The sequence below is a fragment of the Lichenostomus cassidix genome, chromosome 3 (assembly GCF_008360975.1).
Source record: "Lichenostomus cassidix isolate B80296 chromosome 3, HeHo_3.0, whole genome shotgun sequence".
Classification (NCBI taxonomy): Eukaryota; Metazoa; Chordata; class Aves; order Passeriformes; family Meliphagidae; genus Lichenostomus; species Lichenostomus cassidix.
In genome coordinates, this window is record NC_139483.1 from 38,533,220 (window position 1) to 38,553,141 (window position 19,922).

The 19,922-nt window shown below is 38.5% G+C and overlaps 1 protein-coding gene across 4 annotated transcripts in view; it reads right to left on the minus strand.

The window, feature by feature from the left end:
- RPS6KA2 (ribosomal protein S6 kinase A2) overlaps positions 1-19,922 on the minus strand; it is a 286,999-nt gene that overhangs the window by 242,354 nt on the left and 24,723 nt on the right. The window contains exon 1 of one of the 4 annotated variants that reach the window (XM_085055347.1): positions 4,502-4,984. The exons of the other annotated variants lie outside the window; for them this stretch is intronic. Within the exon in view, the coding sequence (XP_084911473.1) occupies positions 4,502-4,549 (48 nt within the window). The 5' untranslated portion in view covers positions 4,550-4,984. Of the gene's footprint in view, positions 1-4,501; positions 4,985-19,922 lie in introns of those variants that run through there. 4 annotated transcript variants of the gene reach the window in all.

The window sequence follows — 19,922 nt, forward strand, 5'->3', positions numbered from 1 at the left end:
ATCCTCAAAACTCACCCAGCAGCCTTGCTGGCCCCCACACTACAACAGCTCCAGGCAGCTCAACAGCCTGAGACACTGTAAGCTGAGTGTGACAGATGGAATCCTTTCGCATACCTGGCTTAAAAAGCATCCCTACAACTGCCAACCTGAAGTAATTTTGCTTGGCTATCTTAGTCTTAACTGTAGTAAAATGAAAATTCATTAGCCTGTACTCATAAGACAAAACTATATCAACAGTGGTCACGATGTGCCAACCTCAAACACAAATCAAAAACTCATTAATCAAACACCTAGGTCCTTGCAGCCTGAGCCAAGAAGGCTGCCTCCAGCTGAACAGCTGAGGCAACCTGTGCCTTCTCTGGACCAGATACAGGAAACCTCCCCCCCCCCCCCCACACATACACACCCCCACACCACCCCCATTAGTGGGTTATTTAGAAAACAAAGCACAAGAGAAACCCCACACACTCATTTGAAACAGCTCCCCAAGTTAATCCTCATGCCTTCTACACTCCCCAACATACTGGGGAAGTACTATCCCCCTTTTTCTCTGACATGGTCCCAGTCATGACTGAAGCAGACTCTTTGCCAGATCAGGCACATTTCAATACCTCAACACACAGGTCCTGCAATAGCCACACAGTAATATACGAGTCAGTTAACCACTAGAAATAGAATTCCCTGCGTTCCTGAGAGTTGACCCTGTACTGAACAATGCTATCATCAAGGATAGGAACTGTGGCACAAAATATTAGAGGTGGTGTGGGTACAGGAGGGAGGAGATTCCTTGAAAAACCTTTGATTATAAAGGGTTCAAGCCCCCCACCCAAAATGGACAGGCACCACCACCAAAACAGAGCAGTTCCCTCACCTCAAGCTGACTAGGTTCTTGAGAACGCAATAGATAAGCATGCATATGACAAACAGCTAATTTTATAAGCATGTACGAAATATATTGTTTTACATAAAATATGAACAAATATCACAAACAAAAATCACAAAATACCTTGCCCATGTGTATGATTCTCCCATATGAGAATGTACAGAACGACATTTAACAGGTCTGTGCTGTCAGATTCTTTTGATGCTAGGTATCTTTTCATTCTTCTGTCCTTTGCATCAGTGACTCAGTCATATGTTCCTTAAGGACAGAAACTTCTATTGGTGGCAATGGGGAAAGGCAGAGACATTTATCACAAGCTACAACAGAGCAATATTCTGCCAATACTGCAGTCATTACCAAATTGTTTTTCACAATGCTGAAAAAAATTAAAGATCCTCCTTTTTAATGCAACAAAGAACATATGCATTTCCGTAAATCATACAATCAGCATTTACAGCACCAGATCCCCGTAAAAGAATGCATCAGCTGAAGTCTTAATTTGTTTTCCCTAAGTGCTTCTCTCTTATTAGGTGACATTACATCTTACTCCTAAACAGTGAAACGCTAAATTACCCATTTTTAATAAAACGTATTTTTGTCTGTCAAAATGCTATTCAAAATGTTTTTCACTAGCTTTTTATTTTCATGCTGACTCAATTACCAAATTATAGTTTATTACAAGCAGCTGTTTTCAGATCCATTCCTTAAATCAAACAGTTTATGTGATACTGTATTTTCTATTACCAATTTTGTAAAGCATACAATGTTAAAGCACTACAGGAGGAAGACGTCTCTGCCTTTACGTGGTTGTTTCAGACAAAGCTTTCAGAAGAAATTCAGTAGCATGGGTAAGTTTACACGGAAATATAATTGACTATCACACGTGAAGCAGTTGCCCTTTCTTTGGAAGCACAACAATTCTTTCAAGGTTCAATAGGCAACAAAGTTGTTAAATGTTTTCTTAGCAGCTATTTTTTTCTGGTCCGGAAAGTTCTTTTAAAAACCACTGTGTAATTCTTGTTTCATGATTGAAACACATATCCTTTTTTAGTCACTCTCCACAGCAAAGTCAAATTTTCAACACAGCCATTGAGGACTCAACTCTGAAACGACCCCTCATGTACTCAAGAAAAATCATTCACTTGTGTAAGAGCTGCTGGTGCCTACTCAAACAGCAAGCTGAGTAACATCTGATAAGGTGTTTGACTGCTGCTTCTGTATTTAACATTGAAGAGTAAGTGCTGAAAATGTTCACTGCAATAATCAAATTCAACATCATTCTTCAGCAGATACTTTATTCCCCAGAAAACACAAGACTGTGCTGAGATCCAATCTACTTATGTTAAGAAACTTGTCAGTTTGGGGCTTTCTTTCAATTACAAGAATGTTCTTTTAGCTACTTAATTGCACCAATATCTAAACAATATTCACGTAGGCTAGCCATCAGGTAGATGCTATATTCACAAGAGCAAGAAGGGAGCTATGGGTCCTTCTCAAAACTTGCTTCAGAAAAATATTGCAGTGAGACTAGCCACATTAAGTAAAGAAAGAAATCATTAGATGAATTCCATATTTATCACAGCAACCCCCTCAAAAAATAGCCATAAGTTCTTCCCAGCCACTGCTCAAAGACTTAGTTCACCTAATTCACCTTCCAGTTATCAGAGATTACTTTTTTAACCCCAACACTACAAACTCATTAAAAAACTGTCTATGGTATAGTCAAGCAATCTAGGATGACAAAGGTTATTGATTCCAGTGACTCAAATGACAGTATAAGACAGAAACTTGACTCAGTCATAATTAGTTCATGCAGTCACTTGAGTGCGAAGTATGTGCACAATGCAGGCAGGATCTGGCCACTTGTTTCGTGGTGCCTCCCTTTCTTAGCATCTAGAAAAAGACTTCTCTAAACTGCACCTGTACATAACTCTTGGGAGGGTTACATACGCTTTGCACAATTTTCTTTTGCACGTTATCACAGATAAAAGCAGTTTGTTTAAAATACTCCATCAGCCTCTACCTTCAGAGAAATAACAGGAACCATCAACACAGGTGAGTACACAAATGATACATGATTTCTGTTGTGTGGCACCACACCGACATCTTTTTTAAGACAAGTTGCTCGGGACTCCCAAGACTATCATTAACCTCCTGCTAATGTCATGTTAGCTTACAGTCATCACCACCTTGGTTTTACCCATCTTCACTTTGTCACTTCAGACTAGTAGCTCAATTAAATAAATTTACAACTACATTAAAATAAAATCCAGCATAAGTCTTCTCTCTTGCACTTTAATCCACTTTAATTGATTGGGTGCTTTAAGTCCTATCTTCAAGAGGATAACAAAAAATTCACAGTTGTTAATACATCCCAGAGGAATTATGACCATTTGATCAGATATGCCAGCATTAAGGCATATATAAACTAGCAAGTGGGAAAATCCTTCTCAGTCAACATAAGAAACTCTAAAAAGATAGTTCAACAGCCCAACTATGATATCAACATTTAAATACTGAAAATTTACTCCAGAGAAAAAGGTACAACTAACCATCTGCATCTGTGAATGTGCCAAAAATCAGTGGACCATGTCCCAGATCTAACTTGCATTGAAATGCAACTGTCTTCTCTTGTGCCCTTTTAAAAGTGTTTTAATTAGTATACAACCAAGTTAATATTTTATTTTGAAGAACCATATTGCAGATATCAGTATGAAATGTCATTTATGTTAAATTATACAGCACGGTGAAAATACAAAATTCCAATTGACTAGAACTGCAGATGCCCTGCATGAAAATTGAGATACTCTACAGAATAAAGAGACTGCACTTCTAATCAACCACTAATAAACCCTCTGTATGAGTAGCCAAGATGAGAAGGAGGGGGAGGGAAAAAACCAGTATGTTTTCACAACCTATGCTTATACGTTGCCAACATAGGATCCAGATAACGCAGACATTAAAATTCAAGAATGCTATTTCAGATAGCTAATGACCATAGCATTCAATACCTAGCTAGGTAAAGTGCCTTCCAGAAATATATGATCTAGGGGTAGTTTTAAACCCCATTTAAACTCAGTTCTGAATAGAGTTCTACCTGAAAGTGTACAGTTTTCTATTAGATGTATCCACATCTCTAGTGATTTCTGTGAGGATATATGAAAACAGAGTGCAAATATACAGCCTACACATAATATATACATCTATCTTCTAATACAAACTTTTTTTAATGAAAACCAGTCAATGAGCAGCATTCTGTCTTGCATACTGCAAAAACAGCATTAAATTGCTTCACAGATTCAGAATATACAGTGCCACTGAGTCAAGGAGCACTGCTAAAAGGCAGCATAACACAACAGGGTGACAGAACCTGTAAACTGTATCTGTAATCAAACTAACCCCTGTAGCATGCTGCTGAAGTCCAATTTTGATGGATATTAATTGTCCCAGAACACAAGCCAAGAATAACATTACATTGAGAGAACAGTTCGAGGCATCCCAGTGCAACAAAATCACGAGGCTGACAGCACAGAAACAATGCAATTGTCCAACTTTGTCACCAACCTAACTAAAACAAGCAAAGCAAGCAAACAAAAAAAAAAAAAAAAGGCATTTTACCTTTTTAAGGAAAAATCTCTGCAATTTCTTGTGAGGCAGCTTTATCATCTTTTTTTTCACCACCCAGGACACAGGTCAGGCATTGCAAGTACTTGAGCCATTCCGCAGGGGTTTGACACCTTTTGCCTTCTCTATTAACTCGCTGCAGTCAGCTTAGCTCAATGCGTCACCAAACACCAGCCCAGCCCCGCAACAGATTAAAAGGCAAGAGCTAGGCTGGATCGCATTTTTGACTCAAACAAGGAAGCTACAATACAGACACTCCAGCTCCAGCCAAAGCATTCAGCTGTGTTGTCACTACAAGGAAGAAGAGAATAGGTATAAGGTCTGCACTGCTCCCTAAAAATAAAAAAAACCCAGCAAAGTTTAAAAAAAGGTGCTTATAGAGGGGCAAGAATTTACACAAGGATGATGAAAGAGGCACAGAGATGCTCAGTATCTCTCTGATCCTTTCAAATCCCATGCTACAGAAGAAACTCAATGTCCAGGACTCTGAACACAACCCAGCACTGCCTGCTGAGTGCAGCTTGTCACTGTGCACCTGTTAATTAAGCACATTGTATGCAATTCAGCCAAGCACAGGAAAGAGCTTGTCATTCGTGTTCTCTTCAAATCATTTGAAGACTTATTTCCTCTGAATAGTTTTTAAAAAAAAACTCTACACAGAGAGATTGCACACAAAGACGTTATATACAGATACATATGAAGGCATTTATAGAGCACACTAATGCTGAGTTTGATTCAATGCCATAGGAACAAGTGAACATGGGCAAGGCTTCCCTTTGGGAATCTGCAGCTAAAGCTCAGCTTCAGATTTGGAAGGACAGGGCTCAGCCAGCACACCAGTAACGCTGCATCTCCTGTCCTAAAACAATAAGTGCTGTAAGGTGATCTAATCTCAAACACTGTGTTCACTCCCATTTCTACCAGTGGGTTAATCCCTATGTTTAAGAATGAAGCACGTACTGAAGCAGCTAGTTAAATCAGTTTAAAAATCACTTCATGATCAAGGTACCCCCTGATCAGTGTTTAAGGACTCAGTGTATGTAAGAATACACAGAAATTTATTATGAGAGGAATTTCTCCCAAACACTATCAGTTGCTCCCCAATCTCCATCTCCTGCTTTTATACTATAAATATTATTTCACATAAGCTGCAAATCTCTAATAGTCCATCTCTACCTGTATCACTTTTCTGCTATTAGCATAATTTTCTTACCACAAGGATCATGTTTGTTCCTCTGCCCTCTCGCTGCCTGATCTTCAGGAGTTTGAGTACCACAAGCCCTATAAAATTTCCGGCAAATTTCTACTCCTACTGAGGCACTCCAGCAAGTGGCAAGGTCTGCAGCAAGCCAAGGAAACAGGAGGTTAAGAGAGTTCAGCACTCACTTAGCTACAGAGGTTTGTATTTAAGGGAAGGACAAATATGACAAGCAAATGACAACTGCAGTAAAATGCAGAACCAAACTGAGGAACAGTGCCACTCTGCACCCCAAGTCCAACTGAAGAGGCAGCACACTCAAAAGGTCACAGAAGTGCAAGGTATGTCAAAATATTGGTCAGCAGAAAGATACAGACCCAGGACAATCACAGTGATAAACCAACAGCTGAAGAGAAGCACTAGACCTGGTAAAAGCATTTAGATTATTCTGGCCGTCAGGCATTCAGACTGATGGTAGAGAATTGCAATTTTCTGAGAAGCATTCTGCACCATGAGGTTATCTATCAAAACAACACAGAGAAGATGATTCCAATTCCCATTTCAATAAATTGTTCCAAAACTGAAAACTGGGAAAAACAAGCAGCAAGATAAGGGCTAATTCTTTGGTGTACTATATGCTTAAAGCCTTTGAGTTCAATTTTGATAAGATTTAGAACATTTCTTAGGAAAACCTGACTGTGTACTGTGGAAGGTGGAAAATAATCCAAGATACCTCTAAAAACAGAATGGTAAACACACCACAAAACCCACCAAGATGCATGTAGCAGAGACATAAATTACAGCCATACTATCTTTCTCAACAGCTTCTGCTACAAATGGCCAAGCTTGGTTTTTAAACTTGAAGCCTTTCAAGCTATACAGTTTTAAAAAAATCTGATTTTGGCATATGCATTACCAAGAAGCATATTACTTTCAAAACTAACAATTCTTACCCCACATCACTAGGATCTCCATCATTTCTTAGTATTTGAACTTCTGCCTAGGAGATTCCCCAGTGTCAAACAGTATTGACTTAGAATTCCATTTTTCCCACAGTAACTATTTGGCTGAATTTTCATTTCTGCACTCGCATCCACACAAGTTACAAGGTTTTCCTCTATAAGGACAAATAAAAATACTTTGAAGAGATCTTAAATTCAAAACTTACTTCCTTTGAGATAACACATAATCATTCCAGACTCTATATTCATCTAGTTCTTTAAAGATTAGCTCAAGCTAAACAATTAAGTTTAAGCTGAAAGTACCATAAAGACACTTTCATGCCTTCTAATACATAGCCAGGTTTGGAAAACAGCTACGTTACAGCAAAGGTAAAAGGCAGACTTTCAGCTATAACTCTAAATTTCTACGGTTGTGTTGTTTTTGTGTTGTTTTGTGGTTTGGTTTTTTTTAAATCAAGAAAGACACTGCAGACTGAAGACATACTTTTAGCGTTATTTTTAGTTATGTATGTCTGTATGTCAAAATACATTCTGAATTCTGTCACAGTTACTATGGTAGATAATTGCTTTTTGTTAAATCTGACAGGGAACAGATGCAACACATATACAGTCCCTGCTTATTCACAATCCTTCTTGCTAAATGTAGTATTTAACATATAAACAAGTTCTCCAAACTCTATGTGCATAAACACCTTTCCTTCCAGATACAGCTACCTGCCCTTTTCAAGTCTGTGCACTGCTATATGCTACACAAGCTTTGTTTGGGCAATTTAAATGAAAGATGCTTCATTCAATGATGAATGCCTACCTGGTCTTTCTGACCTAACCAATAGAATCAACACTTTTTTTTTTCTGTTGCTGCTGTTTATTTATTTTTGTTTATGAACTACACACTTCTTTGAAGGCCTGCTTCCATCTAATACCAATTCTCATTAGTATTAGAAAGATGGCATTAGCATCCCAAGAGAAGCTAGCCATTAGCAAATTCTGACTGAAGGAATAAAGCATCCTGTGGCTATATTTAGTTCTGCATATATAACATATATGCAGTATTTTACATTAAAAAAAAAAGCTGAAATCTTTCTTTCAATGGAGGGTTAGTCTTGAGTGGAATCAATATTAAAGGGTTCCATACAAATGTAGGTGGTATAACAGATACTCTTTTCTACATCTACTGAAATTACCTTTCTACTTTCCTTAGTAACTCAGATCTGAATATATAAAATACCTTTCTGATTTAACTCACATGGGTAAAAAAAGAATAAAAAGCACAGTTTGAAAAAATAAATTATTTTATCAGCAATTCTAACCCCAAGTTAGTCCTGTAGTTGACAGGTCTCCATTTTACCTCCTATTTTGATCTACATATTCACAGACTTATAAAATACCAGAACTGTTTAACACAAGTTAATTTCTGCATACCCAAAAATCAAAACTGATATTTTTGTCAGCTTTTCCCCCTCAATCATTTGATGTCATTACATAGAGAAGTGATTTTTTTTTCCCTTTTTGATGCTGAACAGACTTCTCCAGACAACTGGCTGATGTAAATCTGTTTAAGCTTGCTAGGGCTACACAGCAAAGGACTGATCCAGCTCCCTTACAGATCATTACTAAATTAGGTGGAGAAAGATTCCAATGTGACTACCTGCTTTCAGGCTTTTTTCCCCCAAACTTACTTTAAAATAACTATGAGTATTTAATCAAGAAATTTGGATTACAGAAAAACTTTTTTCTTTCGCCTCCCACTCTTCAAAAGCCCAATGGTACCATTGTACCACCTTCTCTTCTGTCCTGATGTACCAACTCCATCTCCCTAGGAGCCACCTCAAGAGATAAACAAGGAAGCAGCCCACAGAGGACAGTGCCTGCAGTCTGGATAGCACTGAATACATGACAGCAAGTCAAAAGCACTGACCTTGGAGAACAGAACTCTACTCCCTTTTGAAAATAACTAGTGCCAACATCCATAAAAGACTGGGCTTGGAAGTGTCCACTTCAGGCAGCAGCAACAGCATGTGATTTTCCTCTCTTGTTCCCATTAGCAAACATTACTGCCTGGCAGATCCTGCTCAAGCTTTTAAAACAGCTCTCACATAAACCCCTCTCCCCTCACATCTTCCCAAACACCCACCACAAGGCAGTTTCCTGGGGGACTGATACCAAGGACTACCTCAATAAAAGCAAGGAAATTGTTTCTCCACAGAACCTGCTTTGTCTCCTTGATGCCCTAAGAATCCTTGAGTTACCCCTTGAGATGCTCTCAATGAAAAAATGACTACATCAACTTTATACCAGAAACAAACAAACAAAACAGTTCTCTGCAATTAAAAATAAAAAAAAGGAAACATGGTTACATCACAGTTAGGAAATATCTAGATGCAGAAGTAACTTATTGGGAAAGGAGAACAACTTTTAAGAAAAGAGAGGTGTATTTTATTTCCTGAAACTTACTATATCACAAAGTGTAATAAAATTTACACCCAAGATTTTTAAGGGATTAATTTCAAGTTCTGCTGTGAATTTGGACACTGTGATCAAGGTTCAATTATGATTTTCCTTTCTTTGTTACACTTTCATGAGGGTAAAATAGCTCCATGTATTTTCTCTATATCTTTATTACAAATGCAAACCACCTTCAAGCTGATTTCTATTCAGAAGCCTTTTTAAGCAACATCAGTACACAGCAGCTATTAAAGCTTAGCTTAGTCTTTTGCAAATCTTTCCAAGGGTCAAGAGGTATTTTTGGGGGCATATTTCAAACAAACTCACAATAATCCAAACTCTTTTTTTCCTCTCCTCATAAGAAAAAATCAGGTTATCCTCAAAAGGTACGTTACAATTCATGGCCCTGCTGAGATTTTGATCTGCTTTTAACCAAGTTATTTAGGACTCTACACTATGCATACTGGTTAATTTTGTCCACAGATGACACTAAAATTACCACTTGGGGAACCCCAATAGTTAATTTACATAATTATCTTACAGGCAGAGCTAACTTTCCAGCAACAAAAAGGTTAAATCTGGCACTTCGACCAGACAAACATGAACCACTACCATCATGACAAACAGGAAAACATGCCAACAGGTAATATGTCAAAGGTGACATACCACTGTATGCTCAAGTTCTGATCACAGAGGAAAAATTCTCTCTCAACATTTGTGAGCCAGGACTGAATTTTTTGGACCTGAGCTTTCAGCACCATATACTTTACTTCTGAGCCAACTGCTCAGATTGTCTGGGAAAAGAGAACCTGCTTTGCAAAACAAGTTGGACTTTGGGTATTTCCTTTTCTTTCACTTAGGGATAAGATTCAGCCTTTTTAAAATTTACTTAATAAAAATACAGTCATTCCAAAAGTCAAAGTGAAACTGTGTTAGAAGCACCTGGGAAAAAGAAGTACAAGGTCAAATCACTACCTTCCCACCAGTGTGGTGGTTCTGAGCTCTTACATACAGATGCATGTACATGGATCTACTGAAAGCAGGATTCTAGGGAGACACAGTGCTTGGCACATGCTTCTCCTAGATTCAAGTTTTAGGCTACATTTTGCAGCATCCCAAGGGCAGAAGCAGAGGAAGGTGGGAAGAAAAAAAAAAAAAAAAAAGCAGCATTCAAAATGTCTTCATGAACACAAAGTCACTGGACAAAAAAAAAAAGCAAGACTGCTGCAGGAGGAGTAACTTATGATTCGTCTATGGCTGCAACCTGCAATTGCCTAGGGTTTCTATTGGCTATCCATGTCTTTATGGTAGATCTGTAATTTAGATATATACTGGAAATATGGCATGTAAGTTATTTTGAACAAAGATTTGTATCTTCACCCGGCCTTTCCAATAGACAGAGTAAATACAAGTGAATAACCTACGTAGTTCAGTTGATACAAAAATGAAAACGCTTTCATACCATATACTGCCCTTATTACAATAATCACTGTAAAGATTAACTCACATAGAGGGCAATTCCTTAGCACAGTGAACCAGGAAAGCCTATTGCCCAAAGTGACTGCCTCACATTCCGACTAAGATCTCAGCATATAATCAGAGTGCTCTAACAACTGTTTCTCTTAGATTTTTTTGGGTTTTGACATTTTAAATATTCTAAGTTTATAGATTATCTAAAAACATTCACTTCCAGAGTTACAAAAGTGTTTATTGGTGACTCTTATGCAGTGTTTATTATATTGGTGACTCTTATGCCTTGCTTTTAGCTATAAAGAATATAAAACCAGAAGTAATAAATGAATTAAGCCAGAGACCTTGGAGAAAAACAGAAAAGAAAAGACTACAACTGGAAATATGTCACAACTTTAGGATAAAATACATACTTGGTTCTATTATCTTTGTTTATTAGTATTCCTTTGAATCTACCTGTATTTTGATTTTATTTGTGATTCTTGCACATTTTAGACACGCATATAAGGAAGAAAACAGTTACAATTTCTTACATTAGTTGATCTTCACTTCTTCACACAAAAGCAAAACTACACAAACCAAAAGAACCATATAATATCTATTTCAATTTTATTTAAAAGAGTTTTAATATCCTTCCTATCTCATATACATTTCTCTCCACTGCTCTTCCACCAACTTTTTCATCTCACTAACCACGTTTCTCTACATTTTTTCAAAGGTGAAATGGCTAGAACTGAACAGAGGGTTCCAACTGAGAAAAATCAGCACAGTGGCGTAGCTCTGCTGGCACTTCCTATTCACCTCCTCCTGCCTACAGTACCCCCCCAACTCTTCACAAACAAAAAGAGAATTGATGCTCCAAAGTCTGTGTTCTGCACCTCCCACAGTGGCACAATACTTGGCACAACAATGCCATACCTGGATACTGTTAGCATTTTGAAAGAGATTTCTAGAAATAGCTACACTACTGACATCTGAAAAAAAAAAAAACCCCAAAAAATACCCTCTCTTCAGTGCTTTTCCATCTGATTAAAGATGCTATTATTCTTCTATTAAGACATTATGTGGATGTACCAAAAACGTGAATGTAGAATATAATATCACAATGCTGACATAAAAATTCTTTGTTCATGGATTTAAAAAAGTCCATCTTCCCACTGATTTTATCATCTTTTCTCATGTAAGGTAGCACAGTAATACTCTTTGTAATAATTCTAATAATTTCTGCAGTTGATCATAACCTATTGTAAAACAAACTCTGCCAAATAAAGTGACCTCAAAACAGTGTGCTAGGGATTAATGCTTGGAAACTATACATCTTCTCACAGAAGTTTCATCTTTCAGGTGAGGCAGAGGATCCAGAATTTTAAAATCAACATGGCAGCAAAAACACTGTCAATACAGGGGTGATTCTAAAGTTGCAACACTCAGTTAAACCAAAAAGCCAGAAAAAGAGCAACAAAAGCTGCAGCTTGATTTAGGCAACTGCAAAGCCTTTTTAATTAATGATTAGCTAACACAGGACTGTATTTTCAGTGAATAACCTTCCACTAAATTTGATGTATTTTCTGACAGTGAATTTATGCAGAATTTACATGTGTGTTCACCTTTCAAAATCTCTATATGGACAAGTACCCAAAGAACTACAATTAAGACATAGCAAATTTGGTCTTTAATGCAAGAGAGCAGGTCACCAATTGCCTGTCAAATTCTTATTTAGAAAATTAAGACACAAAATGGAAACAGGACTTTGAAATTTATATTGATTAACAGCAAACTTGAATTAAGTTTGGACAGAGTAAACAACAGGACCATCTGTATGTGGTGTAGCTAGCCAAAGTGTAGGATGCTTTACAGGATGATTAGCAGAATTTACCATAGTTCTGACTCATAAATGGCAAATTATATGTTTGGGCTGAAGTCATTCAACTTTAGCAAAATCAAATATAAGCTTCCAATAGCTCAATAAAAACAGCATCACAATCTAAAGGAAAATATCATTCCAGAACAGTACAAACAGAGGGTTGAAGAAAAGATTGCATACCTTAATAGACAATGATGAACTAGAGAAGGTTTGAGTTAAGTAACAGAAAGCCCACATCAGAGACCTGTGCTTTTAGGAGCTTGTGAAACCATTTCTACACTGTACAGAGTCCCTCCATTCATACATGTAACAGATAATTGGATATGGAGAATACTCATAGGTGATTTGTGTTGAAAGATACACATTCTGGCAGAAGCATCATAGTTTTGTGAGTTAACATTAGAAGGAAAAAAAAAAAACAAAACCTTGCATTCATCTTCTGTAACAATTTCTGTCTAACATTAGCCATGAACTTTTATCCAGTTGTGCCTATCTGAAGCCAAATAACTGGGGTTTGGCTAAAGCCAATTTTCTGGAAAGGAATTCATTTCTGACTTGAAAACTAGAAGAGAAGGACAAGCTCACTTCCCAGCTTTTAAAAAAACCACTTCCCACACTTCCAAAAATCTGCCAGTGGTTTCCATCTTTTTTCTCAGTACTGGGTCTGGGGAGGTGGCACAAGCTTCAGCTTCCAGTCACAGCTTCTTGCACCAGCTCAGTGATTGCAAGAGTTCCCCAGCTAATGCAAATGTGATTCACTTAAGTGCACAATGCACTGTCGGGTCAGCTCTTATCATTAGAAAAACCCTTTAAACTAGTATTCAAAGAACAAAAAGGAAAACTCCACGCTAAAAACGACTGAAAAGCTACCCAAATTCTCATACAGTGATTCATTCTTAAGTGATAAAATCCTTTTGCCACACAAGACAGACCTCTACTGTTAGATGAAGTTACTGCACGTTTAACAAGCTTCCTCATTACCCTGGAATAATTCCATTGGGCTGGTTATAGGCTATAGCTTGCAGCGCAAACCAAGGCTCTTGCTGCACCACAGTTGCATCAGAGGTGGGTTTTTGGCTGAGGTAGCCATGCACAAGATGAGGTGAGAAGTCCCTCCTTCCTAATGCATTTCTTCCTAAGGGGCCCAGCTCATGGAAAAAAACACAACCAGAATCTTGCAACAAGCTACCCTTTGTGGCACTGCTGCTGCTCCTTAACACAAGGTGCTGCAGATCTCACAAGCAGGATTAAAAGATGTAATTGCTGAGACCAAGACATTTGAAGAGTTAATGCATATACCACAAATATCAAAGTGCCTGACCGCAGGTCTGCTTTTCATTGACCTAAACTGAGGTCTGTGACACTGGGACTAAAATGTGTCAGCCAGTTACAGCCTCCCAAATCACATGCCAACCCTATCAAAGTAAAACTGACAGCTGTACTCAGGCTACCCAGGGCCAGTCTCCCTGCCAGACCCCTGTGCTGCACCACAGTTACTGTGGCCTGTTGTGACAATGTTCCAAACACTGGAGTCAAAAATGTGGTTATTTATTCAGTTAAGAAACAACCAGCACCCACCTTACCCCTTCCATTGAAATAGCAGGGTGTAATTTAAGAAACAGAACTATCCTTCCTCACTGTTCAAAGCAAGAACAGAGGGAAAACAGAGGCTAAAATCCCAGTTCTTAAAATCATTTAGGTTCAAAGCAACCACTAACTACAAGGCAACCTAGATGAACCACAGGCTCAAAGAAGTCAGTCCAAAGTCAAATTTGACTCAGACTCTGTGGTAGAAATGAGGCAATTATCAGCTGGGGCAGGATCTGGAGCAAGACAGAGCTGTTTCTTTTAATACTTGGCTGGGGTGTGTCTATAGAGAGAATTAAGATAAAGTTTTGCTACAATAAAGTAAATAATTACAGCTATGATAATTATTCTCTATGATGAAACTCGGCGTTACCATCTGCGACAGACAGAGCACATCAAGTTTATTAGGGTATGGTGATACAAAACATATCACAGTAGTTTAAAACACAGGCATAAAAAATTTTATCTGGAAGCTTTGCAGTAGCTTAAATTCAAGACTAGAAGTACCTAGTTGCCATGGTTGAGTTTCACCCTGCTTTGTAGATTTGTTTCAACTCTCTGAGATCTGCTCTTTTTTCATCAAGAGGGTTAGACACTCAAGATTTACTACTAATTAAAAGGCACAGTGTTGCATTAGTGTCAGCAGTACCAGCACCATATTCAATGTCTAAAGTATGACAGGAACATGGCTGAGGCAGTTCCATCTGCAGAAAATACGGTGAATGACTGTCTTACATGATGCAGAAATGTGTCTGACGGCCTAAAATCAGCCAGTTGGGGAAGGAAGTCATCACAGGTAAAAAGTGGACCACACTTTCCAGCTGCCATGGTCGTTCACTACAGCAGCAGCTCTGTCAGCTGCTGGAAAGATGAGCAAGGGGACAAGTGAGCTGTCAGATGCCCAAACTGAAAACTTATAAATCAAAAGCTTTGTGGCATCCAAAGCTTCAAGTACGTTTTTCGGAGCTTTGCAGGAGCTTCAGAAGCTGAATGTTCAGTTCTAGCCAGCCCACGCTAGGTGTCAGTCCTGCCCCGGTATGCCTGGGCTCAGCTGGCACAGGGACACAGCAAAAAGGTATTCCCTATGGTCTAGAAGATGCAGCGCTTTAAGGGTCATCCTTGCATAGCAGTCAAAGAACAAGAATAAAAACAACTTTCTGCTCTCATGGACAAAAATTAAAAAACTACGTGCTTGGTCTTTAAAATGTGTTTTCTCTTAAAGCTGGGATAGTCTTCTAACTAAATCTAAGAAAGGTTTAAAAAGAGATCAATGCATAGCCACAGTAAAGTGCAATCTGGTCTCTGTATGGAAATACAGAAGCTAACAGACTTCTGTACTTGTTTTTTGGAAGATGAAATTTCCCAGAAAAAAAGGTAAGTTGAAGTTGTTCTGCAAGAAGCAGAAGTAATAGAGCCTGTTTCTCAACAGACTTATGGCTATTGTTTCTCAGACTTTGTTCCTGCCTTTTTGGACAGAGACATTGCACACAGATTTCCTAGCCCACTTATTGTATTGAATAGTACATGCTGACTCGTGGCCAGGTACAGTTCTGCTTTTCCATCCCTTGGTAGTGTACTGCTTTGAATCTCTCATGTCTGCTTATTTATGAACTTTGACAAAATCTTTGAGAACAGAGGTCTAAGTGGCTACTCCCTCTGTTCAGACTGACTGAAACCAGCCACAATATTCATACTATTGGATATCTGATCAGTGTGATTTGTACACATTGCTTTCCTAGGAACAGCCTAAAGGTCTAATCAAGTCAGTCAACCTTGACATCATTCAACAAGACTCTACAAAATTGCTTGCTTACAAGGTCATGCAGTCTTAGGGTACAGCAACTTACAGTACAATTCTTTAAAATGAGACTTATCTTTGTCCCCATGGCAACAGACTGCAGTCATGTCCACATCCCAGCTAGGAGATGTGATAGCAGTTTTATTTGCTAGCTTCAGTGTAGCTAGGTCAAGAAAATATTACAATACATCCTAAGTATCATGGGTTAGACTCTTCACACAGAGTATGCACTCATCAGCTAAAGCTCACGCTGTTATCGCATAGCTACTCCCTACACTGAACCTTTCCATCCCACAGCTGCAAAAACATCACAACCAGCTGCACAGCAGCACCTGGTAGGAAATGTACAGCATGTTATCTGAAATTATTTCAGTGTGCACTTTACAAGAGTGTGATGTACTCAGATAAAAGACACAGAGTGCACACAGTGTGCCTGTGTCATTTCCACCTCACCCCCGCAAAAAAAAAAAACCAAACCAAAAACCCAAACCCACAACCCAGTCACTTAAGATGCTTGTGACTAATACAGGACAGAAGATACAACACTTCCTATACCACAGATGAAGGTGCCCAATGGGCACTTTGCTTCAGTTGGCCCTTTTGCTTGTGAATGTTTCCAAGTATCATGTTATGCTAAAAAGGTCATTGACCTGAGTATGTCTGGATTCATGTCATCAGGGTAATACTCAGAAACCTCAATTAAATCTCTGCTTTGCTTAAATAAAAGCCACATCTACCCATCACAACATTAAGTCTGGTAGTCCTGTGAAATTTCATGCTGTGCCACAGCAACACATGATGGAAATTATTTAATCCCTGGTATAGAGCTGGTACCACCTTCAGTCACTGGATATTCCTGCTAATTCACACTGACTGAAGCAGCAAAGGGCAGTCAGCCTTCTCAAGACACTCAGCTGGGGAATGAGTTATGCACATTCCATGTCTTCAAGCAGTGAGGAAAGTTGATGCTGGTCTCACAAATTGGCTTTGTTGTAATAACTGCAAACGTCACACAGCAAGCTCTTCTGCTTCTACTTTTCAGGTTTTGCTCTTTATGAGACCATAAGCAAGGAGACTTGTGTACAAAACACAACACACTCTCATCTCCTGCAAGCAAATCTTCCAGTATCTCTAATGTTTAAACTATAGAGTAATGAGATCAGGTCAAACTCCATTTTTCATTACATTTTCTGAAAACATTTATTTTTTTAGGCTGTGAAAAGCCTAACAGGAAAAAAGAAAAAATCACTATTCTGCTACATAATCTTACATCTCCTTTATTTTTACAGAGACATGAGAGACAATTTAAACAATGCAAGTTAGTGGTCCTACAGTCAAGTGATCAACAGAATATCTGGACATTGAATGATGCTCAAGTATAATTCTCAAAGAAGAGCTAAAAGAAACAGTGCAGGAAGAGCTACCCCACTTTTTCCAAGTCATCCCCACATACTCTGGTAAAAAATCAAAAGCACAAAATCTCAAAGTTTATCTGTCCCCTGTGATAAAGAGAAACAAAGTCCAATTTCCCTGTCAGCTGCAGACAAATTCAGATTCACATGTAATCATGTTGCAGCCACAGGAGGGAAGGAATCCAGCACCAGTATTCTTTGCTGAAGAGAATTTGCAGGTGCTCTCCATCCTCCAGATTTTTTTATTTCTATGACACAAACACCTTAATGCAAGTTAGATTTCCTCTCAGAATTGCACAAGCCATTATTTCTAGATGGTTAGAGACTTATTCTGCTTCTCATGCTGTCAGCGTCTGCCTCATACAGCACTTATTGTGCCATTAAATGCTTCCCCCAGCTGTCAGATAGGAACACAGAACTGCTTTATCTCAGAAAAAGCATCTCTTCCAACTCTTCATGCAGGGTCCATCCACATTATAATTTAAGAATAAAAAACAGGCAGAAAGAGCAAGCTAGACAAAACAATATTTTAATGATCCACTTCTCTCCCAGGGCTTCACCTCCACCAAGCTGTACAGCTGAGAAACCATATGTCTTCTCAAGGGCAAGATTCTCTGCTCAAATCAGCCTGCATAAGGACATTGGAAGTACTTGGTCTGCACACATACTTTTCTTGCTGCTCAGTGACATACAAGTAAGTGTAAACCGGCTCTCTAGCAATACTGCTGAAGTCTAAGACTTGCAGCAAGGGTAAGGAATACTATCCCAGGATTTAATACTATCCCCAGATTTAAGAGGAAGCTCTGTAGATTGAAATAGAAGAACAAGGTTTCTTCTTTAATATTTACAGCAAAGAAAAAGTTGGCTTGGCTCATCCAGAAGCACCTTTAGCCAGCACTTATAACTGAGTCATAAGAATAACCAGTAGAAAATAAGGCTCACAAGTGTTCTCATAGCCACAGTTGTTAAAGTCACCAACCAGATGGTAACAGTTGTTTTGGCCACTTGTTGCCTGTAACTATGCTTGCAATGCACTTTTAAAGGCCACCAAGATACTAAGGAATACAATGAAATAGTTGTAATGTCTTGAAGGCAAAGACTGGTAGTAATATTCAGAGAACAGGTACCAGATACAGGCTACCACATAAACACCACCACCAAAAAACAAACAAACGAAAAAAAAACCCCACACCCTTCCCCAAAAAAACCCCACAAAAACATGAAACCCACACACAATAGCAAAAAAGCAGCACAGAAGGCATTTCTGTTTTTTAAGCCTGCTTCAACCCATTCTGCAATAGCCAGGAGATCTTCAACTCCAGGCACAGTGGGTGGGAGATAAGAATCAGACAGTTCAAAAGAAAACACCCTGTGCCTAAGCCCTTACAGGACCTTACAACAACCACCACAGTCACAGCACCAAACCTGGCAAATTGATGAAGTCATCACTTCAAACCTGCAGCAAGAACATTCTATAGCTCTAGATATTCCAGAAAGTGAACTCTGGTTTAAAGACAAAACATCTCATGGGCAAGAGAAGCAATGGTTGCCATACCACACCACTCTGTATCTGTAATCAGAGCTTACTGTACAGTTAATCAGCATCTATACTATCAGAAAAGTTAAATATGAAAAACTCAGGTTTCTCCAGTATGTTGCCAGCCGACAAGATTTGGAACTAAATGCATATTTCAGGCTTTTCAAAGAAGCTTGGTGAATTTTTCTCCCAAAGCTAACAGAGCAATTTAAAACAGTTAAAAAACCAAATAGGACTGGGCAAAAACTGTAAGAACAAGACTAAAGAAGAATAATTTTGTACTGATCTAATCAGTCTCAACAGTGAATCATCAAGTTAAGAGATGAACAGTTGTTCCATGCAGAAGCTGAACTTGAAATTTTTTTTCTCCCAATTCAGACATGTGAGAAAGTTTTTTTATTCCTTGACAGTTACATCTTAAAATATTCATATTTTTTAAGCTACATTTACAAATGAGTTTACTGCAAAATCAAAGGGTTAGAGAAGTCAAAATGAGGATCTAGGTATAACACTGTCAGAGATTCCTGGCTGATCAATTAATGTGCATGAGAACTCCTGCTTACTGGTCTGGAAGGAAGATCTGTTTTTCAATTCCTGTTTCAAATCCAGGGAACTTGCAAGGTTCTAGGCACAAGAATTGGATTCAGCCTAGCTGCTTCATCAATAGGAGTGTATAAGCCTCACCTAGACATCAAAGCCCCTAGGGTTTCCAAATTTTATAACTAACACAGAGCAAACAAAATAACATGTTCTTCATTTGCCCACTAAGTATACATGCATTCATCTTGAGCATTTTTAGATCATTAAATATTCTTTTTACATAGATGCTTCAAGGCTGACATTATGCACACCAAATACTTCACCTCCTGCCCAAAGTCAATTATTTATTCAAAGCTGGCTCTGAGAATGAAAAAAGTGGGCAAGTCTGCCAGCTACATGCAGCATATTTCAGGAAAATGACTCACTAAGTTCAAAACATTTTACACATTTAATTAATCCTTACGCTAACTCCAGTTGGCAAGCAGGAGTATGAATCATGGCAGCTAGATCACAGGAGCAAACTCAAAGCAGCACAAAAACTTAGCTGCTTGCTTCTGGAGCCAAACATTTACTTACTGAAGCAGGAATACAGGAGGATACAC